Source organism: Lepus europaeus, chromosome 19 (assembly GCF_033115175.1).
Source record: "Lepus europaeus isolate LE1 chromosome 19, mLepTim1.pri, whole genome shotgun sequence".
Lineage (NCBI taxonomy): Eukaryota > Metazoa > Chordata > Mammalia > Lagomorpha > Leporidae > Lepus > Lepus europaeus.
Window position 1 is genome coordinate 9,966,481 of NC_084845.1, and position 25,836 is coordinate 9,992,316.

The 25,836-nt window shown below is 46.2% G+C and overlaps 1 protein-coding gene across 4 annotated transcripts; it reads right to left on the bottom strand.

Annotated features, from left to right (window-relative positions):
* Nucleotides 1–7,212: 7,212 nt before the first annotated feature.
* Nucleotides 7,213–20,700, bottom strand: LOC133747796 (zinc finger protein 227-like). 4 transcript variants are annotated; one of them, XM_062176135.1, is made up of 5 exons: nt 20,568–20,700; nt 17,995–18,056; nt 15,336–15,462; nt 14,363–14,485; nt 7,213–8,444 (listed from the first exon to the last, which is right to left on the bottom strand). In XM_062176135.1, the coding sequence occupies exons 1-5, from the start codon at nt 20,590–20,592 to the stop codon at nt 8,425–8,427; spliced, it is 357 nt and encodes a 118-aa protein (XP_062032119.1). In that variant the 5' UTR covers nt 20,593–20,700; the 3' UTR covers nt 7,213–8,424. The 4 variants fall into 4 exon arrangements, with proteins under 4 accessions (XP_062032119.1, XP_062032118.1, XP_062032116.1 ...); XM_062176134.1 differs by having other exon boundaries at nt 8,365–8,444; nt 15,292–15,462; nt 20,568–20,696; XM_062176132.1 differs by lacking the exon at nt 7,213–8,444 and adding an exon at nt 9,555–12,609 and having other exon boundaries at nt 20,568–20,696.
* Between the last annotated feature and the right edge of the window lie 5,136 nt (nt 20,701–25,836).

Sequence of the window (25,836 nt, forward strand, 5' to 3'; positions counted from 1 at the left end):
AGGCGGGAGACGCCCGCCCCAGCTCGGCCGCAGCGAACCCCTAAGCCGAAGGGGACGCAAACCGCTGCCTCCGCCCGAGGACGAGGACCTGCGGGGTCCCGGGCGCAGAGCAGGGAAGCGCCGGGCACACGCCAGGGCTCCGTGCGGACTCACCTCCCAGAGGGGACGGAGGGCCGCAGCCTCGTCCTGCGCGGCGGAAGTGCCGGGCTGTGCAAGACTTCCGGACTACACTTCCCAGAATCCCGCGAAAGGACGCTGGCCACAGCCCCGCCCACCTACGGCGGAAGTAACTGACTACCCGGCGTTCCTGGACTACACTTCCCAGAATCCCCGAAAGAATCTAGCTACAGCCCCGCCCATCTACGGCGGAAGTAACCGACTACCCGGCGTTCCTGGACTACACTTCCCAGAATCCCCGGCAAGGGAGGCGTGGCCCTAAGTCCCACTTTCGTTATTTTGTGAATGGACGAGCGTGAGCGCTTTCGCTTCGCGGTTCTCGGTCGCCCTTCGCGCACGGTGTCTGTACTTTCGTCTTCCTTCGTTCTGCTTACTCTCTCCTGTCCAAGCAGACAATGTCTCCGAATGGGAGGCCTACTTGGGACTTAGGGGACGTGGTGGGGTGATGCGGCGGCCGCCGGGAAGCCCCGGGCAGAGCGCGGGCTGGAGGCGCCGTGCGGGCCGGGGTCTGTCGGGACCCTCTCGTGGGGCTGCTGTAGTCTTAGCGTCCAGACAGGCTTTTCTTTTGGGAGGGATGTGTGCGTGTGTGCAAGGCAGAGTGGGAAGTGGCAGAACCCAGCGGTTGGTCATGCGGTTGTCGCTGGGAGCAGGCGCGGTTTCTCCGTAATTTTCCATTTGTCATTTTGTCTGGGTCTGAAAAGACATCATCTTAGTATCGCCAGCTTTTACACTCCTTCCTTTTACTCCCTCGCTCTCTCAAATGTGTATTTCCATCTACTTAAAGGAGGGAGGACGGGCCGGCGCTCTGGCGCCCTGGCCTGCAGCACCAGCATCCCATGTGAATCTCATATGGGCGCTGGTTCGAGTCCCGGCTGTGCCTCTTCCGATCCAGCTCTCTGCTGTGGCCTGGGAAAACAGTAGAAGATGGCCCAGGTCCTTGGGCCCCTGCACCCATGTGGGAGACCTGGAAGAAGCTCCTGGCTCCTGGCTTAAGATCGGCGCAGCTTCGGCCATTGCAGCCATCTGGGGAGTGAACCAGCGGATGGAAGACCTCTCTCCTCTCTCTCTCTCTGTAACTCTGACTTTCAAATAAATAAATATTTAAAAAGGAAAAAAAAAGTGGGGGAAGAGTGCGAGAGGGAAGGAGTGGTTGATCCCATCCACTGGTTCGTTCCTCCAAATGGCCAGGGCTAGACCAGGCTGAAACCGGGATCCTGGAACTCGACCTGGGTATCCCACGTGGGCAGCAGGAGCCCAAGCAATGGAGCTGGAGCAGAGGCGCCAGGGCCCCAGTCGGCGGTGAGCAAGGGCTCACCTTGCTGCCTGGCAGTGCCTGCCCCTTCGTCCTTTAGTTTTGTGGTTTTTTTTTTTTTTTTTTTTAAGATTTATTTTACTTGAGCTAGAGAGAGAGGTAGAGCCAGAGAGAGAAAGGTCTTCCGTTCCGCTGATTCACTCCCCAAAGGACCACAGTGGCAGGAGCCAGGAGCCTCCTCTGGGTCTCCCACACCGGTGCAGGGCCCAAGGACTTGGGCCATCTTCTACTACTTTCCCAGGCCACAGCAGAGAGCCTTCTTGGGAGTGGAACAGCTGGGACTCCAACAGGTGCCCATACAGGATGCCGGCGCTGCAGGCAGTGGCTTTACCCACCACAGCGCCGGCCCCTCCTGTCAGTATTAAACCACTCCTCTGTGGGACTGGAAATGTGGCCCTGTAGATAGAGGGAACCAAGAGCTCACACACTGATTCTCGTCCCTCCTTCACTCCACTTGTGCCTGGCTCATTTAAAGGAAGGGTAACCTCCAGTCAGGACACAAAAGTTTCCTACTTCCTGGGGGCTTAATTGTTCATTTGAAAATGTGAGGTTTTCTGGGAAATGAAAGGGGCTCTGTGTTAGCAGAGAAGTGTAATCTGAGCGGGAGGAGGCCAAGTTACATCTTGAGAATCTTTCTTCCCTTAGTTCTTCAAAAATCTTACCATCAGGGGTGGGAGTTGTGGCGCAGTGGGTTACGCTGCTGCGTGCGACGCCTGCATCCTGTGTCAGCGTCCTGGCTGCTCGGCTTCCGGTCCAGCTCGCTGCTAATACACTTATCTGGGAAACTCACAGATGGTGGCCCAAGTGCTTTGGTCCCAGATGGAGTTCTGGGCTCCTGGCTTCAGTCTGGATCAGTCCTGGCTGTTGTGGCCATTTGGGAAGTGAATCAGTGGATAGACATTAGCCCCCAATCCCCTGTAACTCTGCCTTCCAAATACTTTTTAATTTTTTTTTAAAAATTTATTTGAAAGAGTTACAGAGACAGGGAGAGACAGAGAGCAAGTGACATCTTCCATCCACTGGTTAACCTCCCCCACCAATGGCCCCAACAGCTGGGGCTGAGCCAGGCAGACGCAAGGAGCCAAGGAGCTTCATCCAGATCTCCCATGTGGGTGCAGGGACCCAAGGACCTGGGCCATCCTCTGCTGCTTTCCCAGGCCATTAGCAGGGAACTGGATCGGAAGTGGAGCAGCTGGGACTTGAACCAGTGCCTATGTGGGATGCCAGCATTGTAGGCTGCAGCTTAACTTGGTACGCCACAATGCCAGCCCCTCCAAATACTTGTATAAAAATTCTTGTCTTCTGCATCCATACTGACCTCAGCATCATAAAGACAATAGAGTATCTTATTGTTGTACAGCCTGGTGGAACTCAACCGCAGTCATTCAGAAGGTGAGTGGAAACGGGAGGTGGAAAGAATACACAACACAGAAATTTAGATTTCCATGGCAAATCAGTGATTTCCAGTAAATTCAGCACCTGAAAGTAAGCTCTAACCACGTTTCTCCTTTTGAAAAACAACTTCCAAACCATTCTGTAACTTGTGTAGAGTAAAATGAACACCCTGCACCTCATCACCAGATTCATCTGTGGCTTTTCTTCTTCTTTTAAAAAAAAAATCACATCTCCAGTATCATAGCATTTCTTCGTAGAAGTTTTCACATCTATCTCTAAATAAAGACATTATTTAGCCATAAATACCTGTGTTATATAAAGTTGAAATTTTCCAATAATCATCTCACTTAAACTTTTTTTAAAAATACATGTATTATTTATTTAAAAGCAGATTTACACTGCGAGAGAAGGAGAGACAGAAAGAGAGGTCTTCCATCCACTGGTTCACTCCCCAAATGGCTGCAGTGGCTGGAGCTGGGCCAAACCAAAGCCAGGAGCCAGGAGTTTCTTTCAGTTCTCCCATGTAGGTACATGGGCCCAAGCACTTGGACCATCTTTCTGTTTTCCCAGGCACATTAACAGGGAGCTGGATTGGAAGTGGAGCAACCGGGAATTGAACCTACGCACATATGGGATGCTGGCACTGCAGACAGTGGTTTAACCCACTATGCCACAGTGCTGGTCCCATGCTTATCTCTTTCAAATCAAGTAAATAACAAAAAATATCTCTTCATTACTTTGTAATATTTATTGAGTCTCTTTTAAAAGACTCTTCTTTCCAGATTTTCTGTATAGAAATGTGTAGATTCAGTTTGATTCAGGTTTTTGTTTTCTGGGTTTTTTGGTGTTTTTTGTTTGTTTGTTTTTTAGGAATACATCAGAGGTCCTTTTTTTGCTTCCTATTATTCTCCCCAGAAGTTGTCGAAATCCCCTAAAGAGAACAACATGAGGATGTTCTCTATCAAACATTAAAATGGTAATTAGGGGCCAACGCTGTGGCACAGCGGGTAAAGCTGCCACTTGCAGTGCCGGCATCCCATATGGGCGCTGGTTCAAGTCCCTGCTACTCCACTTGCAATCCAGCTCTCTAAGGCCTGGGGAAGCAGTAGAAGATGACCCAAGTCCTTGGGCCCCTGCACCCTTGTAGGAGACCCGGAAGAAGCTCCTGGCTTCAGATCAGCGCAGCTCCAGCCATTGTGGCCAATTGGGGAGTGAACCAGCGGATGGAAGACCTCTCTACTTCTCTCTCTCTCTGCCTCTCCTTCTCTCTGTGTGTTATTCTTTGAAATAAATAAATCTTTTTTTAAAAGTGCTTGCAGAAAATTCATAATAAAGAGAAAATTTTGTAGACAGACAAATGGGTGGGGGGGACACAATACATGTCAAAGAACAGATGTGAGAATTATAGAACACTTCTAAGGACTATGCAAAGCAGAAGACAACGGAGTGCAGAAAGGAAAAAAAAAAGACAATTTTGTATCCAAAATTTCAAAATTGTATTCAAACATTTCAAAAATGAAGATGGAATGAAAACTTTTTTTTTTGGACAAGGCAGAGTTAGACAGTGAGAGAAAGAGACAGAGAGAAAGGTCTTCTTTTTCCGTTGGTTCACCCCCCAAATGGCCAGTACGGCCAGTGCACTGTGCCGATCCAAAGCCAGGAGACAGGTGCTTCCTCCTGGTCTCCCATGCAGGTGCAGGGCCACTGCCTTCCCAGGCCACAGCAGAGAGCTGGACTGGAAGAGGAGCAACCGGGACAGAATCCAGTGCCCCAACCGGGACTAGAACCTGGGATGCCGGCACCGCAGGCAAGGGATTAACTAAGTGAGACACGGCGCCAGCCATGAAAACTCCTTAAGACAAACAAAAGCTGAGAGAATTCATTAGCAACAGACCAGTAGCATAACAGCAAAGGAAGCTCTTCAGGTGGAAAGAATACACAGCACAGAAATTTAGATCTCCATGGCAAATCAGTGATTTCCAGAAGCAGCTATAAATTGAGTTCTGAGAGAGAACTGGCTCTCTACAGCAAAAACAATAGTAATATAGTCTGGCTTTATAAGACAAGCAAAAGAAAAATGTTTAAAAACAACTGCCTAAAAGTTTTGAGAAATAAATTTAGGGTACATGATATAAGTAGGATATGTCATTTAAAGATAGTGTGTGGAGGGCCAGTGCTGTGGTGCAGCGAGTTAAGCCACCATCTGCAATGCCAGCATCCCATATGGGTGCTGGTTCAAATCCTGGATGCTCCACTTCCAATTCAGCTCTCTGCTAATGGGCTGGGAAAGCAGCAGAAGATGGTCCACATCATTGGGCCCCCGCACCCATATGGAAGAAGCCCCTGGCTCCTGGCTTCAGCCTGGCCCAGCCCTGACATTGTAGACATTTGGGGAATGAACCAGAGGATCTCTCTCTCCCTCTAAGTAAATAAACATTTTTAAAAAACAATTTGTGATTAAATATGTATATTACAAATTCTATAGAACTACTAAAACAATAAAGTAGAAATAGGCCAATTATGTGCTGTGGTGCAGCAGGCTAATGCCCTGGCCTGAAGTGCCGGCATCCCATATGGGCACCGGTTTGAGTCCTGGCTGCTCCAATTCCAATCCAGCTCTCTGCTATGGCCTAGGAAAGCAGTAGAAGATGGCCCAAGTCCTTGGGAGACCCAGAAGAAGCTCCTGGCTCCTGGTTTCGGATTGGCACAGCTCTGGCCATTGTGGCCAATTGGGGAGTGAACCATCCAATGGAAGACTTTCTCTCTCTCTCTTTCTCTCTCTCTCTCTCTCCCTCTGCCTCTCCTCTCTCTGTGTAACTCTTTCAAATAAATAAATCTTTAAAAATAAAGATAAAAATTTCAAGTTAATTAAAACTGTATGAGAAAAAGTAACAAAGAAAACTTTAAAACAGATTTATACCTGATCATATCAATAACTACATAAAATACAACATGACATAAACATACCACTTAGCAGGTAGAAACTGTCAGGTTGGAGAAGCAAGCAAGAATGATGAAAAGAAAGCTGACTGGGTATCTTAATGCGAGGCAAACATGAACAAAAAGAAAGCTGGATTGGTGATACTAAAAGCATGCAAAGTAGACATCAAAACAAGGAATATAAGCAGGGAGAATAGGGATAGTAAATAAATGATAAAGAGGAAATCTCTCTACCTCAAATTAAGTGTGCATGCACAAAACAACAGAGATTCTGGGTGGTAATAATGCCATCTTAAGTGCTAAAGTGACCATATTAAGTGTTAATTTAATCATATAGATAGGATTAAGTATTAAAGGGGTCATATAAATAGGATCAAATGTCTGATAATAACAATCATAGAATTACAAAGGAGAGAATGTTCCAACATGGGAAGCAACCCACACAGCAGACTCATGGAATGACAATCACTATAAATAGCACTCTGACCTCAGAATCAGCCCTTAAGGCATTCTGGTCTGGCTGAAAACCTCATAAGAGCATTTCAGGCATGGAAAGCCAAGACACTCTGGAAAAAAAAAAATCCTACATGAAGGATCTTGGTGAGACCACAGTGGAAAGAAGTGGCCATCAAAGAAGGATGTACTTTTCTCTGAAAAGAGGCGAGATGCGTTATCAGGTAAAGCTGCTGCCTGCAGTGCTGACATTCCATATGGGCACTGGTTTCAGTCCTGGCTGCTCCACTTCCAGTCCAGCTCTCTATGGCCTGGGAAAGCAGAAGGCTCAAATACTTGGGCCCCTGCACCCACATGGGAGACTCAGAAGCTCGTGGCTCCTTATTGGCACAATTCTGGCCATTTGGAGAATGAACCAGCAGATGGAAGACCTCTCTCTCTCATTCTGCCTCTCTGTAACTGTTTCAAACAAATAAAGTCATCCTAAAAAAGATTCCTTTCTCTAGGGGATTGCAAAATTACAGTTTAAAGAGGTGCTTTTAATTAGGTGACAAGTGCTACATTTTTGAAACTTGAAAGGCAGAGTTACAAAGAGGCAGGGAGGGGGCCAGCGCTGTGGAACAGTGGATTAAAGCCCTGGCCTGAAGCACCGGCATCCCATATGGGCACTGGCTCAAGTCCCGGCTGCTCCACTTCCAATCCAGCTCTCTGCTATGGCCTGGGAAAGCAGTAGAAGTCGTCCTTGGGCCCCTGCATCCACGTGGGAGACCTGGAAGAAGTTCCTGGCTCCTGGCTTCAGATCGGCATAGCTCTGGCTGTTGAGGCCATCTGGAGAGTCAACCAGCGGATGGAAGATGCCCCCCCCCCTCCTCTCCTCTCTCTGTGTAACTCTTTCAAATAAATAAATCTTTAAAAAAAAAAAAAAGAGGCAGGGAGGGAGATTTTTCCATCTGCTGTTGACTCCCCAAGTGGTAGTAAAGTCAGATGCAAACCAGGAGCCTGGAATTTCATCCCGGTCTCCCATGTGGGTGCAGAGGCCCAAGGATTTGGCCTCAAACAGTTGGGACTCAAACCAGTGCTCAGACAGGGCTGAGTTGAACAGGCTGTACCATTTACTATAACTTGTGGGAAGGCAATTCATCCCACAAATCTAAATTTTCTCATTCGAAACAAATGGAGCGATAGCATCTGTGAGTGCTCATGGTACTGCAGATGAACTACACATTATACACTGCTTTAGTCTGAGTACATCCTCCCAACCTGTGCTGGAGCTTTGGTCCCTGGGTGGGGGTAATTAGGTGGTGGTTTTTTTTTTTTTTAAGAGATTTATTTATTTACTTGAAAGAGTTACACAGAGAGAGAAGGAGAGAGGGAGAGAGAGAGTCTTCCATCTGCTGGTTCACTCCCCAGATGGCTGCAATGGCTGGAGCTGAGCCAATCCGAAGCCAGGAGCCAGGAGCTTCTTCCAGGTCTCCTACGTGGGTGCAGGGGCCCAAGGACTTGGACCATCTTCTACTGCTTTCCCAGGCTATAGCAGAGAGCTGGATCGGAAGTGGACAGCCGGGACACAAACCGGCATCCATATGGGATGCCGGCACTGCATGCAACAGCTTTACCCACTATGCCACAGTGCCGGCCCTGGTGGTGGGGTCTTAAAAAAGAAAAAAAAAAAAAAGAGGGGTGGGGTTTGCCAGTAAGAAGGATCCATGCCTTTCTCCAAGGACTGGGCAGGAGGGAATTCTTGCTCTCAAGGGACTGCATTAATTACAAGGGCACTATTATAAAGAAAGGCCTGTGCTTCTTCCTCATGTACCAAACTTTTCTACTTTCTCCACCCCAAAGTGAAACGGCACAAGCACCTCCCCAGTTCTGGCCACTGGTGCTGGACTTTTCAACCTCCACATCCACAAACCAACAATCTTTCTAGAGGTGCAGTCAGTCCCAGGTATTTTGTTACACTAACAGAAAAGACTCAGGAAGACATACAGTGCCACACACAGTCAGAACTTTCCATTAAAAATGTGATGGTATTTTCAAAAGTTGATTTACTTCTTAAATCTGGAAGATGTAAGTGCTGAACTGAGATAACACTTACCTGTATTATCATGCTTTTCTCAGAAGCACTGGTTTTAGCAAATGAAATTTGCTTAGCTCAGGGTCTGGTAAACTACAAAGAGCCAGACATTAAATGTTTTAGGCTTTGTGGGCCACATATGGTTTCCATAGCACATTTTTTCTTGTAACCATAAAAATGTAAAATCTCAGCTCTTGGGCTGTACAAAAATGGGATACAGGTCAGATCTGGTCAGCAGCCTACAGTTTACTTATCCCTGGTTTAGTAACAATATAAACAGAAATATAATAGCAACATCTACGTTGAAAATAAACACTGTACAATTCTCAATATGCTAGGCATAGGCTTTTTTCTCCTTATAACGGAACTAAGAAATGTTATCATCAACATTGGAGATACAGGCAAGTTGGCAGAGAGGTTAGGCATCTTTCCTGTGGTTATTTAACTAGCAAACGGCTGAAGTGAACAAGAAAGATTAGTTTCTCTTTGTAAGCACTATTCTTAACTGATTTGTTAGTTTCTCCTAAAATGTCTTGGACCTTGTAGAAGCACCACAGGGCATGGTCCATGATGGTGTGAGAATTTTGTCAAACTCCCTGAGAAGGTACAAGAAGAAAATGAGGCAAACGGAAGTGGCATTGTTGGTACCAGCAGAGCTCCCCAACTATACTTTCCAAGGAGCCAATCCTTCCTATCAGCTAGACATACTGGACTCCTGGTTTGTCACATGCACATGCTGATCTTCCCATTTTTCTATCAGATAGTTTTCTTCATGAGCTACTGGGACACTGCATTTGGTTTAAGTGCCAATGCGGAATGAGGAAAATTGTTTGGAAGACCTTACAATTCAAATATCATCATTGGCATTAGTTGTTTGATACAAGAATATTGGGTCCTCCACAAATATGCTGTTTTGTAGTTGTGTACGTATTCCCTGCTCTTAGAGAAACATACTTATTTCATGTAAGGGACAAGGTATCTTTAATATACTCATGTGGTTTGTAAAAGTTCTCATGTGTACACATGGGTATCAATACGCCATGTGAGCATGCATGTGGAAAGAATGATTCAATCACATGAACACCTGGAGTGTCTGCAGGTATGAGATTCTATATAACTTTCCATTTTTATGAAGTGTTTTCAAAATGTTTAAATGGAAAAATATATGAAGCAAAAGCCACATAATTTGGAAATAACTAGTAACACCTTCCTGCATTTTTTTTTAAATTTAAAAATTTCTTTTGTGCTTTTTAAAGTCAATATATTCTTGACATCTTCCAACCTCAATACCTACAAATTTACCTTCTCCCATGTGATGTTTCCATAGCAATCCAGTATTAGTAAACCATCAACTACTTTGGCAATCTGGTTATTTCTACTCTTGCCATTAAACAATGATGCAGTGGACATACTCTATATTACGTAAGTATACTTTTTTAAGATTTCATTCATTTATTTGAGAGGTAGAGTTACAGAGAGACAGAGAGGTCTTCCTTCCGTTGTTTCATTCCCCAAATGGCCACAATGGCCAGAACTGTGCCAATCCAAAGCCAGAAGCCAGGTGCTTTTTCCCGGTCTCCCATGTGGGTGCAGAGGCCCAAGGACGTGGGCCATCTTATACTGCTTTCCCAGGCCATAGCAGAGAGCTGGATTGGAAGAGGAGCAGCTGGGACTAGAAACGGCGCCCATATGGGAAGCCAGCACCACAGGTGGAGGATTAACCTACTGTACCACTGTGCCAGCCTCCTATTTACTTCTGAAATTCAAAGATTCATCTCTGTGGAATCTATCCCTTAATTTTTAACTTACATGCAATATGAAACAATATTATGAGTCCTTAGCTACATGAATTTTAATCAGCAATTTTATTCATTTTTCATAGCTTTCCAGATTTAGTAAAAATAATGGCTGCTCTAAATATAAAAGGAAAATTAGTGGAAAAATAATGCAACTCTCCCTAACCAAAATAAATACAAACTAAAAACAAAACAAAACAAACCCAGTTAGTCAGTGTATGGAAAACATCCTTTCACATACTGTCTTTAGGAATTATTCACATTGAAATATAATTTCTACTAATTGACTCTTACCAAGAGGGCCAAATTTCTACTCCTCTCCCAAGGAGAGTTCTATTCTTGTTTCTCTGGTTCTGTGTCACCATTTTAATGATCAGGAAAATTCTGAGTCTGAAGAATTTCCTTCCACTGTTAATAGGTGTAAGGTTTATTGCCACATGGACTCCAGAAAGAAATGAAGATGTGCACTCTGACAAGTCAGTAACACATTTCTCATTGCTAAAGCTTTTTGCCAGTGTGGACTTTCTGATGGTACGTAAGACGTGAGCGGTGGCTGAAGTCCTTCCCACATGTATCACATCTGTATGGTTTTTCTCCAGTGTGGAGCCTTTGATGGGCTTGAAGACGTGCACTCTGACTGAAGCCCTTACCGCACTCCGTGCATGTAAAGTGTTTCTCCCTAGTGTGGACACTTAGATGGACTTGAAGATTGGAGGGGAGACTGAAGGCCTTACCACACTGCTCACACTTGTGGGGTTTCTCTCCTGTGTGGCCTCTCTGATGGTATATAAACTGCGAGCTGTACCGAAAGCCCTTTCCACACACGTCACATTTGTATGGCTTCTCCCCAGCGTGGACCCTCTGGTGAGACTGAAGCCCAGAGGACTGACTGAAACCCTTACCACACACACCACACGTGTATGGCTTCTCTCCAGTATGAACTCACTGGTGTACCTGGAAATCTATGGCCTGACTGAAGCTCTTCGCACACTCCTCACATTTATAGGGCTTCTCTCCCGAGTGGACTCTCTGATGAGCATTGAGGGTTGATCTCCAACTGAAGCCCTTCCCACACTCCTCACAGTGATATGGCTTTTCTCCGGTATGGATTACCTGGTGCAGCTTCAGATTTGAGCCGTAACTGAAGTCCTTACCACACACACCACATCTGTATGGTTTTTCCCCAGTGTGGACTCTCTGGTGGGTTTGAAGCTTTGAGGACTGACTAAAGCCCTTCCCACACGTTTCACATTTGAATCGTTTCTCCCCGGTGTGGACACTCTGATGGACCTGGAGATTGGAGGCCTGACTGAAGCCCTTACCACACACACCACATCTGTATGGTTTTTCCCCAGTGTGGACTCTCTGGTGGGTTTGAAGCTTTGAGGACTGACTAAAGCCCTTCCCACACGTTTCACATTTGAATCGTTTCTCCCCGGTGTGGACACTCTGATGGACCTGGAGATTGGAGGCCCGACTGAAGCCCTTACCACACTCCTTACATTTGTAGGGTTTCTCTCCCGTGTGAACTCGGAAATGGATATGAAGATCTGTATTCCGGGTAAAGCCTTTCCCACATGCCTCACATCTGTAGGGTTTTTCTCCAGTGTGGACTCTCTGATGGCACTGAAAATTTGAACGCCGACTAAAGCATTTCCCACACTCCTCACACTTATACGGTTTCTCGCCAGTGTGAGTTTGGTAATGAATAATGAGCCCCGTGCTGCTACTGAATCCCTTGCCACAGCTGTCACAGCGGTAGCACTTCTCTCCTGTATGATGAGCTTGATGAGAGTGAAGAGAGTTCTTCCTGAAGTAATCAGCAGATTCACGACATTCATTTGGTTTCTCTCCTGAGTGAATTCTCTGATGAATTTCCAGATGTGAACTCTGGCTGAAGCACTTCTCTCCTGGGTGAACACTCTGGCGAAGGGGATGCACTGAGCTGTAGCAGAACCCCTTTCCACACTCATGGCATGGGTGTGGTTTTTCTCCTACGGGCAGCTGCTGACTCGTGTCATCACTGATGCCAACTTTGCCACATTCCTTACCTTTGTAGGGTTTCCACTTAGCGGCAGTGTTAATCTGCTCACTACACGAAGATTCCTCAATGAAGTCTTCACACACATGCAGGTCACTTTGCTTGTCAATCTGCTTACCTCTACTCTGATTTTGTGTTGCATGCCAACAACTATTCTGACAAGAATCTTGAGTCCTCAAATCTGAACACTCTCGGTTTTCAGTATTACTGGAGCTATCTCCTTTATGACTCATTGTATCATTCTCATTTTCAGAAACCTGCATAGAATCAACTTTTATTAACTGGAAATTCTTCCTCTGAAGGCACCTGGTTAATTCACTTGCAACCTGCTTCCAGATTTGCCAACAGGATAACTCCTCATGTAAAAGGTATTTTAAGGCCAATCTTCGAAGAGTCTCCAATTCGTTTTGATTCTTGCTACCTATCAAAATTAAATATTCAGAGATGAGGACAGGTAAATACATATTCTTTCTTCAGAAATATCCGAATTTTACCCTAAGGCCAAAGGAGAATGCCTTATTAAGCCATAAGGATGACCTTGTCCTTATAACATTATTTATCTTTCTCTCATGTTTCATGCAAGTGAAAGCAATGAATGGTGTCAACAGGCTTCTAACTCTAAAAGGTAAAAGTGACTCATTTAGAAAACCTACTGTTGGGGCCAGCACTGTGGTATAGTGGGTTAAAGCCCTGGCCTGCAGCACTGACATCCCATATGGGCGCCTGTTCGAATCCTGGCTGCTCCACTTCTGATCCAGCTCTCTGCTATTGCCCGGGAAAGCAGTAGAAGATGGCCCAAGTCCTGGGCCCCTGTACCTGTGTGGGAGGCTTGGAAGAAGCTTCTAGCTCCTGGCTTTGGATTGGCCCAGCTCCAGCCATTGTGGCCATTTGGGGAATGAACCAGCAGATGGAAGGCTTCTCCCTCCCTCCCTCTCTCTCTCTGCCTCTACTTCTCTGTAACTCTGCCCTTCCAATAAGTAAATATATATATATATATATATATATATATATATATATATATATATATATATTCCACCCTTTCCTAGTCAGGACTATCCTCATGTCCTCAGGTATGTCAGTGTCTTTAGACTTCTGGAGCTGGTCAATTTAAACTGCTAACTACTGCTAGGTCATAGGATTATTCAGGTACGAGTGTAAGGAGAGTGAGAAAGTGGTACGTTGGCTGCATGGATGAAGCAGTTTTCACCAGGAAGTAGCCAACCTGATGTTACTACATGGGACCAGATGAACTGTAATGCTGGCATACAAGTGTTGACCACATTTAATAGTTCAGTTATACATTCTGAAAATTGGGAATAGCTTTTATTTTCTGATGTTAGGTTTGAATCTTTACTCATCAAAGTTATATAAGGAATTAGAATTATGTTCAACATTCACTAGAAAAGAATGTTTAAAAAAAAATCCATGAACTATTCTAGTGTATTGTAAACCTATGAGCTATTTCTAGAATTAAGAGGGACATGAAGTTCAGTTGTCTCCATTCTCTGTAAGCTGTTTTTAAGATTCATAAAAACAAACCCTTTAACTTGGGCTGTCACCAATATACAATGTTGTAAAATATTATTTGTACACAGAGCAGGGTTATAAAACCCTGAAACATACTATGTTAAGTTAAAAAAGAAAATGTCATAGGATTGGGTAAAAAAAGGACTTGCTATATTATGCAAAAATGAAAAAATAACAACACTAATGATCACAGATCTCAGGGTTGTGTATGCATGAAAATGAAACCCAGTAAAGTGAAGCGGGTGTAATGTTCCGGAACACATCAAAAGTGACGCAGCATGGTGACCTAAAAAGGCAGACAGACATCAGAACAGACTGCATCCATCAGATACAAAATGCAGGGGCTAGCTTGGTCTATCATATGAACAGACAATCGTCTCTGTTCTGTTTCTGAGGTGGGGGCCACGAATATCTAATTTTTACTTTAGTTTTTACATGTGTAGAATGAGGAATATGCATTTAGAGAGAAAAGAGGGTGAAAAGTGAAGAAGTGAGGGGCAGGAGAATGGAGGGCAGGGAAAAGCGAGGTGAGACAACGCATTGGCTGAACAGTGAGACGCTGAGCTGTGCTATCACACCCCAGGTGAGAGATGGCAGCACTGGACGAGGGTGGCAATCGCGGACGTGAGAAGCAGACCAGCGACTACCTGAAAGAACAGCCGTGTGGTCCTGCCCAGAGCGTCCCCTTCCTTGGGTCTCTGCTTCCTTCCTCCAAAGCCTTTCTTCTGCTTCCAACTGGGACACCATATCTGATTTGAAGGGAAGATGCCCTATGAAAAGATTACATATACATTTAGGGTGAACACACAACTAAAACACATCTTTGTCCAAATCCTCAGAACCTATATAATCCTCAGAACCTCTAAACTCATATTTTAAGAACTTTTTTGAACATGAACTAGTCAGACTAGGCCATGGCCTAGCTAATAGACAGATCAAATTAGCTGCAGCCACAGATAGATCAGACAGATTAGATTTAGCCAACATCTGTTTTCATCACACTTCCAACCCTGTCTCTCATACCACTCACTGAAGATGGTCAGTTTTTGCTGTAATGTCAGAAGTCTTTCATAACAAATTCTGATATTTTCTATCCTTATCTAAATTGAAATTGTTCAATTTCATGGAAATAATTGTCAATATAATGCACAAGGTTGATTTCACAACCCATCACGGGTCACAATTATAATATGAACAAAGTACTTATAAGAAAAAGTACAGAAGTTAAGTTGCCCATTGACAGTCTATTTAAAACAGGGTCTCTCAACTGTGGTCCTACAGGGAGTCTAGAATGGGTGAATCTCTGCTATGGGAGCTATCCTGTGCACGGCAGGAGGTTTAATGTCCCTGGCCATTACCAACTATATTGCAATGGCACTCCTCCCCAAGTTATGACAATCAACTACCAAATGTCCTTTAGGAACAAAATCACCCTTGGTTGAAAACAAGTGATTTAAAAGGATAGCATTTTGCCTGAGCAGAAAGACCAGAAAAAACAATACTTGTTTCCCCAGGGATTAGAAAACATTTTGTCAAGAGCAGGAGGCCATTCCCAAAGGTCCAAAGCTTTGAACACCTGAGGACACAGAGGTGACTCCCAGTGTCGGGGGCCATCCTCACCCACTGCGACCAGGTTCTTGAAGTTCTCCACCATCACATCTCGGTATAGCTTCCTCTGGGTGAGGTCCAGCAGCCCCAGCTCCTCCCTGGTGAAGACCAGAGCCACATCCTTGAACGTCACAGCCTCCTACAACATAAAACACACCACCAGCCTCCAGAGGAAGGGCAGTACCAAGAAGGATAACGAGGACAAAAAAACTTAGATTCCAGGCAGCCTTCTGTAACAGGTAAGTGGCTCAAGGCACCCACCATACCCATCTACTGTCACATTCACAGGCAGTTAGGGCACCAGTCCCGGAGTCAGGCTGTTTGAGTTCAAATTTCAAAGCCCTGCCCTTTATTAAATAGAGGGCCTTGCACGCATTCCTTAACTGCTCGCTATCTCACCAGCTCTCCTCTGTGACAGCATCTGAATCGTAAGGTGGCTGACAGGATGAGATGAGTGAACAGGTATAAAGCACTCCGAATAGTATCTGGCACATCACAAGGCCTTAATCAATGTGAGCGATTCCTATCATGATGATGATCACTTTCATCCTATTTCACGACTGGGTAGAACAGTATTCTTGGAATGACTTACCTTTACCCAACCCAAGTAATATATAATTAATTACAAATTTTTATCCATAATCAATATTGCAGATTCTTTTACAAATGCCATAGAATATTCACTTTAAAAATTCTTGAATAATGGTAGACCTTCCTCTTAGAAGGTTTAGCCAAATAACATTTCACAAAGGAGAGCCAAAGTTTTCTTTAGTCTCTAGACCCTCACTAAACAGATCTTAATTCCCTCTTGAGAAAAATCTTTTGGGGGCCAGCATTGTGGCGTAGGAGATTAACCTGCTGCCTAAGACGCCAGCATCCCATATGGACACCAGTTAAAGTCCTGGCTGCTCCACCTCTGATCCACCTCCCTGCTCATGGCCTGGGAAAAGCAGTAGAAAATGGCCTAAGTGCTTGGGCCCTTGCACCCAAGTGGGAGACCCAAGATGAAGCTTCTGGCTTTAGTCTGGCCCAGACCTGGCTTTTGAGGCCATCTGGGGAGCAAACCAGCAGATAAAGATCTCTCTCTCTCTCTTTCAAATAAATAAATCTTAAAAAAAAAAAAAAAAAAGTTTTCTGGGGGCTGGTGCTATGGCATAGTGGGTACAGCCGCCACCTGCAGTGCTGCATCCCATATGGGCGCCATTTCAAGTCCCGGCTGCTCCATTTCTAATCCAGCTCTCTGCTGTCGCCTGGGAAAGCAGTAGAAGATGGGCCAAGTGCTTGGGCCCCTGCACCCACATGGGAGACCCGGAAGAAGCTTCTGGTTCCTGGCTTCGGATTGGCCTAGCTCTGGCCATTGTAGCCATTTGGGCAGTGAACCAGCAAATGGAAGACTACTGTCTCTCTGCCTCTACCTCTCTGTAACTCTGTCTTTCCAATAAATAAATAAAAATCTTTTGGCAATCTAAATTAAATAAATAGAAGCCCCAACATTTGCACACATCTAATTATTAGTTATGATCTTTTAAAAATAAATTTACTTTCATTTTTATGATACTCCTATTCCAATCTGACTGTATGCATCTACTAATCTGAACAGAAATGTCAGCTGTTTGATCTCTGCCTCAAGCTTAAGCATAGCCCACCAGTCAGCTATTGCCTTATACCAAGATACTTCCTATTTTTTGCTCTAGGGGCACTTAAAACACTCACAGCAGAGCTGTGCTTGAGCATCGAGGTACCACAGCCAGTAAAGAACAGACAGGCCCAGAGATGGGGACAGTAGAAGCACTGGGGTTATCATTCCAGAAGGTCAAGTCAGACACATCCATGGTATGCACGCAGCCCTCTGAATGGAAACTTCCCTTGCCCTATCTACCTTTTCCATTCCTGAAAACAGAATGTCAGAAATCCCTAACCCAATAGAGGCTTCAGAGACCACAGGTTTGGCTACCTGTGGGGAGATGTTAGTTATATGATGTATCCACTTCCATTTCTTCCTGTCTGGAGATAAATCACCTGCAGCCTCACACAGCACTCCGAAGAATAACGCAATGACAGATAGGTTGGCGAGGTGTTTATGCACTAACTGGACCTTAAACTATATACATAGTTATTTTGTTAAAAAAAATTAATACAGGAAAGAAACAGGTGACTAAAACAAATATACATGCCCATTCACACACAGGAAGAAAAAATACATAGCTCTCCTCTGTCTGATGAATCACACTTGAACACCTGCTTACACAACCCCGAGGGTCACTGCACCGTTTCTTAAAACAATAAAATCTGAAAGTCCGAGCAAGGAATCAGTTTTTTAAAAGGATATTGCAATTCAATAGAACAAGATATAACCACTTAAAATGCAGGTGATACAGTTAAACAAGGAAAACAGTTCAAAGTTTCCCCTATCCTTGACTGCACATAAGCAGTTACAGATGTACAGGGAAGAGGCCCACGGGAAAGGGAAGTGACGGCCATCGTCTCCACCGCTCCTTTTTCCAGACTGCTTTATAAACCAGTACAGATCATAAAGCCACACACACATGGACAGCTGGCCCACGACACGCACTGAAAGACCTGTTGTTTGCGACCAGCATCATGAAGGATGAGAAAAAAGGTGAACCTAATTTTTTAAAAACAAAACCACAGCTGCAGACACAGATCTTACCTGAAACCTGGTCATTTTCTCCCGTTCCTCCTGGGGAACTTCGGACTCCCGGGAGGGCATAACTGGGGAAGGACAAAAATCCACAGGACACACACGTCAGAGCTGCCATTAGCCACATGGGTCTTTCCAGAAATTACACAAGGTACCCCCTCTTCCAGAGGCAGCCACGCGCAGCCTGACAGCAGAGCGTGGACGGGATCTGGCTCCTACCCGTGCCGGCTCAGTGCTGTCAGGCAGTGAACAGCCTGCATGGCCAAGCGAGTTCTCCTGATACGCAGGTGTCCAGTCTTCAGAACAGGAAGAAAGGAGAGGCAGAGTAACAGTGCGTGGACAAGGGGCCAGCACTGCGGCATAGTGGGCTAAGTCACCGCCTGTGATAATGGCATGCTATACGGGCACCAGTTCATGACCCAGCCAATCTAGCTCCCTGTTAACACACCTGGGCCCCTGCACCCATGTGGGAGATCTGGATGGAGCTCCAGGCTCCTGGCTTTGGCCTGGCCCAGCTCCAGCCATTGAGACCATTTGGGGAATGAAGCAGTGGGTAAGATATCTCCCTCTGTAACTCTTTCAAATAAATTAGTCTTTAAAAAAGACATATATGGAGGGGGCCGGCACTGTGGCGTAGTGGCTAAGGCTGCCACCTGCAGTTCTGGCATCCCATATGGGTACCAGTTCAAATCTTGGCTGCTCCACTTCTGATTCAGCTCTCTGCAATGGCCTGGGAAGGCAGTGGAAGAAGGCCCAAGTCCTTGGACCCCTGCACCCACATGGAGGACCCAGAGGAAGCTCTTGGCTCCTGGCTTTGGATCGGCACAGCTCCAGCTGTTGTGGACAATTGGGGAGTGAAGCAGCAGATGGAAGACCTCTCTCTCTCTCTCTCTCTGCCTCTCCTTCTCTGTGTAACTCTTTCAAATAAAATAAATAAATATTTTACACACACACACACACACATATGGACTGAAAGAAAGAAGGTACTGTAATGAAGTGCCTGGGTTCGATTTCTGAAAGTGACAGCATTTATATAACCTCAGGAATATTAAAAATCCCAGTGCCTCAATTCTATCAGTTATACGCTAAGAGAAGGCCAGGACCATTGCTGGCCCAAGTCCTTGGGTCCCTCCAGCCGCGTGGGAGACCTGGAAGAAGCTCCTGGCTCCAGATCGGCACAGCTTTGACTGTTGTGGCCAACTGGGGAATGAACCAGTAGACAGAAGACCTCTCTCTCTCTCTCTCTCTCTCTCTGCCTCTCCTTCTCTCTCTGTGTAACTCTTTCTAATAAATAAATAAACCTTGGAAAAAAAAAAAGAGAAAGATAACTGCTGGGGGTGGCCCTGTGGCACCGGCATCCCATAATGGGTACCAGTTTGAATCCCAGCTGCTCCACTTCCAATCCAGATCCCTGCTAATGTACCTGAGAAGGCAGCGAAGGATGCCCCAAGCAAGCACTTGGGCCCCTGCACCCACATGGGAGGCCCAGAACAAGCTCCTGGCTCCTGGCTCCGGATCAGCCCAGCTCTGACTGCTGCAGCCATTTGGGGAGTGAACCAGTGGATGGAAGATCTCTGTCACCCTTCCTCTCTCTCCTCTCTCTCTAACTCTGCTTTTCAAATAAATCTTTAAAGAGAGAGAGAACTGCTAAGGCTTTCCTACTGATGAAAGGCATGAGTTCACATATAGAAAATTCCCAACATAATAAACTTCAGAACAATAAATAAAATTAATATAAAGGGGCTTCTAGAGTGTTCACTGGAAATGTGCATTCTCTCAATTCTATTTTTTCATGAATTTTTTGAAGCCTCCTGGGGCTCTCCTCAATTAACAAATTACAGTGACACTCGGGAATGCAACAGAGGAAGTAAACACACCCAGAACTGAAAACGACAAGAACCACCTTCAAACTCCCAGAAAGAAATATAGTTCACACCTCAAAGAAACGACAGTAGATTGAAACTAACAGTGTAACTACGAGGAGACCAAACAATGGAGTATTACAGAAAAGTGGAAGGAAGACGGCAGCTGCCCAGTCAAGCTTTCTGTGCTCAACGAAAACATTTTTTACATGACACAAGCTGTCTTTTAAAGCTGAAGACAAACACGTCTGTAGGTACCCTCAAAAACGGGCTGCGAGAAAACACTGCAAAAACCCTGGGGAACAGAATAATCCTTGTTTTTTTTTTTTTTTTTTTTTAAGTCCAAGATTTGTTTTTAATTAGTTATTTATTTATTTGAAAAGTAGACCTAGAGAGGGAGGGAGAGACAGAGAGAAGTCTTCCATCTGCTGGTTCACTCCCCAGGTGGCCGTTAGGGCCAGAACTGCGCAGATCCGAAGCCAGGAGCCAGGAGTCTCCTCTGGGTCTCCCACGCGGGTGCAGGGGCCCAAGGACCGGGGCCATCTTCTACTGCTTTCCCAGGCCACAGCAGAGAGCTGGATGGGAAGTGGAGCAGCCGGGACTCGAACCGGCGCCCCTATGGGATGCGGGCACCGACTCTACCCGCTGCGCCACAGCGCCCGCCCCATATTAAACTATTGAGCGACTGCGGCAAAGCCGCCTACACTTTTTCTGTCTCACTTTTCTCATCCTTAAAACCAGACATGCGGCAGGACTCCAACACCACACGGCCGTGGGAGGACGCGTCGGAACCGGAGCGCTCAGATGTCCCTGGCAGTTCGCATCCGCCCCGGTGCAGGCACGCGTGGGCGCCCGGCGGCTGCACCCGCGCGAGGGAACGCGCGAGGCGGCGGCGCGCACGGGCAGAGGTCCGGACCCGGCCTCGCGTCCAGACGCCGAGAGCCGCCCGCCACCCGGGGCCACCTCGCAGTCGCCTCTCACGCGCCCTGTCCCGCTTCCACCTGCACCTCCACGCGTCACAGCAGCTCCGCCGCGGCGTCAACGCGCGGGACGTGGCCGGGGAGCGGGGCAGGGAGCCGCCATCTTCAGAACGCCCGCCCTCCGCCCCGCGACTTCGCCGGCCGCCGCCCTCGGCCGCCACGGCCGCCCACGGCCACCCACGCTCAGGCTGAACAGGCCCGGCCGGGTCGCGGGGCAGCGAGACCGACTCACCTCCCGGACCGGAAGAATGATGGCGGCCTTCCTCCGCCGGCCGGAAGTGGCCGCGAAGACCCGAACTCCATTTCCCAGAAGGCCGCGGGGCTGGGGGCGGCACCCACGCCGCGGCCCCCGCTCCGAGCGGCCGCCCACTGTTTCCGGACAGAGCCCTGGAATACATTTCCCAAAACCCCAAAGAGGAGGAAGAGCCAGGTCCCGCCCTTGTAGAGGGAGAAAAAAGGAAGAGAAAAATCTCCCAAGTCTTGGAGCTCATGAACTACAATTCCCAGAATCCTTTTCATGACTTCCTGTCACTGGCCGGAAGTCGTCTTCGGACACGCGCGGAGATTAGCTTCTCGTTGGCAGTGCAAGGAACAAACAAAAAGTAACAGCAAATGCGTGAGAATCTTAAAACATGAGTGTAAGGAACAGGGACCCTTTATTACCGGAAGTATACACCACTACCGAAACATGATAGTGACAGCTTTCGATTTGGTTTTGACGCTAACAGGATCAGCTGGTAGGGGAGACATTCTGGATGCACAGGGATGGAAGTCTTGCCGTCCACGACAATGCGGTCGTGGCGTTCAGTGAAGTGAACCGAGCACAGAAATACAAGTGTCATGTGACCTGACTCATGTGGAGCCTGAAAAATAGATAAACTCGTAGGCTGGGCTGCTTTCCCAGGCCATAGCAGAGAACTGGATGGGAAGTGGAGCAGCCGGGAATCGAACCGGCGCCCATGCCCGGTGGCAATGCACGTCAACTTTGTTAAGTGCCGACAGCCCTTGTAGAGGCCTGCGGTAAACGTCTGAGAAGCAGAACCTCGAGTGTCCCTCTCGGGATGCACGGCTGAGGGTGCCTTTGGGCCGTCAGTGGAACAGCGCGGGGAGGAGAGAGAAACTGTGGCCATTACCTAACAAAAAATCTGATTCGCAGCCAATGCTGGAATGTGAGAGAGAACTGGCAGCGCGTGCGCGGTCAAGTTCGCCTATGGGAAGGTGGCAGGATGACAGACTCCACTTCAAAGATGAGAATGAGGCACGGCTTAATTAACCTGCAGACTCTGAGGCCCGCGCTGTGGCGTAGCGGGCAAAGCCGCCGCCTGCAGAGCCGGCATCCCATATGGGCGCCGGTTCGAGTCCCGGCTGCTCCACTTCCGATCCAGCTCTCTGCTGTGGCCTGGGAAGGCAGTGGAGGATGGCCCAAGTCCTTGGGCCCCTGCACCCGCGTGGGAGACCCGGAGGAAGCCCCTGGCTCCTGGCTTCGGATCGGGGCAGCTCTAGCAGTGCCGGCCATCTGGGGACCGAACCGGCGGATGGACGAGCTCTCTAACTTTGCCTTTCAAATAAATAAATACAATATTTTTAAAATGAAAACAGAACACTACATTGCTAGGAAATGGCACGACTGACTAGTGTGGGGGGGAGCCCCGAGACCCTCAAATCGGGACAGACTGCTCAGAACGGCAACGGGCGGCGCCCACCTCTGTGCTCCGCAGCCGGCCGCTGCTCCCCGCTCCTCTGCTCTCCGCCGCGGTGCCCAGGCTTAGAGGACCCCGGGCAGCACAGTCACCCCGAACCACTTCCCAGAATTCCCCAGCACAGCCGGCCGGAAGCGGAAGCGCCTCCGGGCCACGCAGACCCAGACTACATTTCCCAGAATTCCCAGAGTAGACACAGCCCCGCCCCCCGAGGGCGGGAGTACTCGAAGTACCCGGAGCTTCAAAGTTTTTTTTTTTAAGCTTTATTTATTTATTTGAGATGTTTATTTGATTTGTTTGATTTAAGATACATGTTCGAACAAATATACTAAACTTTACATAGAGGTTCATTTATTGGCGCGTAGCATACTCATATACTGAAATTTACAAGTAGTAGTTGGATTTCCCTCCAGGTTACATAAGTCTACACTCCCATGAAATTTATCACAAAACCACACCGTTTCCAGGAGTAATCACCCTGTGTCGCTCTATTAAACACATGGTAGTATCTCATTGTTACAGATTCCTCTCATTTATGGTAAGTTTCAGAATTTCCTCAAATGCTTGACAGCTCTTCTGTCAACTTTACTTCTGCCTGTCACCCGTCTGTTTCTTGTTCATTTGCACTGCATATTCTAATTATCAATACCTTAATGAGACATGTTCTATTCAGCACTGAACATTTTGGTAACAACTTTACTGGGTTATAATTCACATACCGTATAATTAATCAATCTAAAGTCCACAAAATGAATTTTAGTATATTCACAGGGTTGTGCAGTCACCAGTACAATTTTAGGACATTTTCACCATCTCAAAAAGAAACCTAGTAACAATTAACAGTCACTTCCAATTTCCCCCTAACTTCCTACTCTAAGCAATCCGTAATCTACTTATTGTAAAATTAGCTATTCTGAACAACTTGTGTGAGTGCAATTCTATAGTATATTGTCTTTTGAAGTGGATTTCTGCTGCATAGTATTTCAAAGGTCCATCCCTGTTGGTCATTACTTTTTTATTGTTGAAAATATGTCATTGTATGAGGATATCATGTCTTATTTATCCAACAGTTGGTGGACATTTGGGTTTGCACTTTTTGGATGTTATGAACAATGTTGCTGTGGACATTTGTGCCCAAGTTTTTACATAGACATATGCTTTTATTTATCTTGGTATCCAGGAGCGCAATGCTTGGTCACAGGGCAACCTGCTTCATTTGTTGAGCAACTGCCAGATGGTATGCCAAGGCATCTGCATCGTTCGACATTTCTACCAATTTCTGAGAGATCCCATCTCTTCACCTCCTCAACCACCCTTCTATTATCTTTGTTAGTGCAGCACATCTGGTAGACGTAAGGTGGCTTTCTCATTATAGTTTTTAAAAAATATTTATTTATTATAAATTAATTTATGATTTATTATATTATTTATTATAAATTATTGTATAAAATAGAATTATATGTTGTAAAATATATTATTGTATAATAAATTAAATGACCCAAACAGACCACCACATACAGAAATTAAAGCAAAAGCCTTAAAAGACCCAAATTTAAGAGCTAAAACCATAAAACCCTTGGATGAAATCACAGGTGTAAGCCTTCATGACCTTGAAACGTGCAGTGGTTTCTTACATGTGACCTAAAATGACAAGGAATAATAAAAACGAATGGATTGAACTTTGTGTCAAAATTTAAAACTTTTGTGCACCAATGGACACCATCAAGAATGGGAAAAGACAAACAGAATGGGAGGATGTATTTGTAAATAATATATCTGATAAGGGGCCTGTTCCTAGAATATAGAAAGAACTGATTCAGTTCAATAATAAAAGACAGTCCAATTAAACAAGGGGCCAAAGGATCAGAAGAGAAATTTTTTGAAAGAGGATATATATGAATGGCTCAGAAACACATGGAAATATAGTTGACATCATTAGTCATTAGGGAAATGCAAATAAAAACTATAATGTGGGGCCAGCACTGTGGCGTAGCAGGTAAAGCCACCGGATGCAGTGCCAACATCCCATATGGGCACCGGTTCGAGTCCCAGCTGCTCTACTTTCGATCCAGCTCTCTGCTATGGCCTGGGATAGCAGTAGAAGATGGCCCAAGTCCTTGGGACATGTGGGAGACCTAGAAGAAGCTCCTGACTCATGGCTTTAGATCAGCACAACTCCAGCCATTGGGGCCAATTGGAAAGTGAGCGAGTGGATGGAGCACCTCCCTCTCTCTCTTTCTCTCTCTCTGCATCTCCTCCTCTCTCTGTGTAACTGACTTTCAAGTAGATAAAAAAAAATCTTAAAAAAAAAAAAGTGGAGGATCCCATGCTGCGGCTCAACAGGTTAAGCTGCTGCCTGCAATGCTGGCATCCTGTATCAGGGCACTGGTTTTGAGTCCTAGTTGCCCCACTTCCGATCCAGCTCACTGCTAATGCTGGATTGGAAAATGCTGGCAAAGTAGTGGAAGATTGGCCCAGGTACTTGGGCCCCTGCTGCCTGTGGGGGAGACCCAGATGCAGTTCCTGGCTCCTGGCTCAGACCTGGTTGTTGCAGCCATTTGGGGAGTGACCCAATGGATGAAGGAAGATCTGTCTCTCCCTCTCTCCCCATCAGTCTGTCAAATAAATAAATCTTTTTTAAAAAGTGGAAGCACTTTTTAAATGAATGGATAAAATAAATGTGCTATATATTTGTACTGTAATATGTAGCCTAAAAAACAGAAATCCAAGGCTGTGGGTGTTTGGCCTCATAGTTAAGATGCCTGTATTCCGTATCAGACTGCTTTGGCTCAATGCCCGTTCTGGTTTCCAATTCCAGTTCCCTGCTGATGTGGACCCCAGGAGGTAGTACGTGGAGTCCCTGCTACCCACACAGGAGGCAAATCCTCAGCTCCCAGCCTTGGCCCTGTTCAAGTCCTGGCCACTGTGTGGATTGACGCAGTGAACCAGCAAATGGGAACATTCCCTGTGCCTTTTGAACAAACGTTTAAACCTTTTTGGAAAAAAAAAAAAGAAACCTGATCCTGTGCTCTGCCATGGATGGAACTCAAGTTCATTATGCTAAGTGAAACACGTCAGCCCTAAGACAAATATTCCATAATTCCACTCAGATGAAGTATCTAAAGTAGTCAAAATTGTAGAATGTAGAAAGGTGCCTCCCAAGGCAGGGGAGGGGGGAATAGCATCTGATGGGTTGTGAAATGAAAAAAATCCCAGAGATTTTACACAACGTGACCGTATTTAACACTACTGAACTGTACACTTTAAAACATTTAATGTGGGGCTGGCACTGTGGCTTAGCAGGTAAAG

What these genes read in the sequence shown, in the direction of transcription:
- LOC133747796 (XM_062176132.1), bottom strand. Translation starts at nt 20,592, where the DNA reads ATGTCTGGTTTTAAGGATGAGAAAA. An exon ending in AGAAAATGACCAGGTTTCAG is followed by an intron (nt 15,463 to 17,994) that starts GTAAGATCTGTG and finishes TTTATGTTGTAG; the next exon opens with GAGGCTGTGACGTTCAAGGA. An exon ending in CAAGAACCTGGTCGCAGTGG is followed by an intron (nt 14,486 to 15,335) that starts GTGAGGATGGCC and finishes ATCTTTTCATAG; the next exon opens with GGCATCTTCCCTTCAAATCA.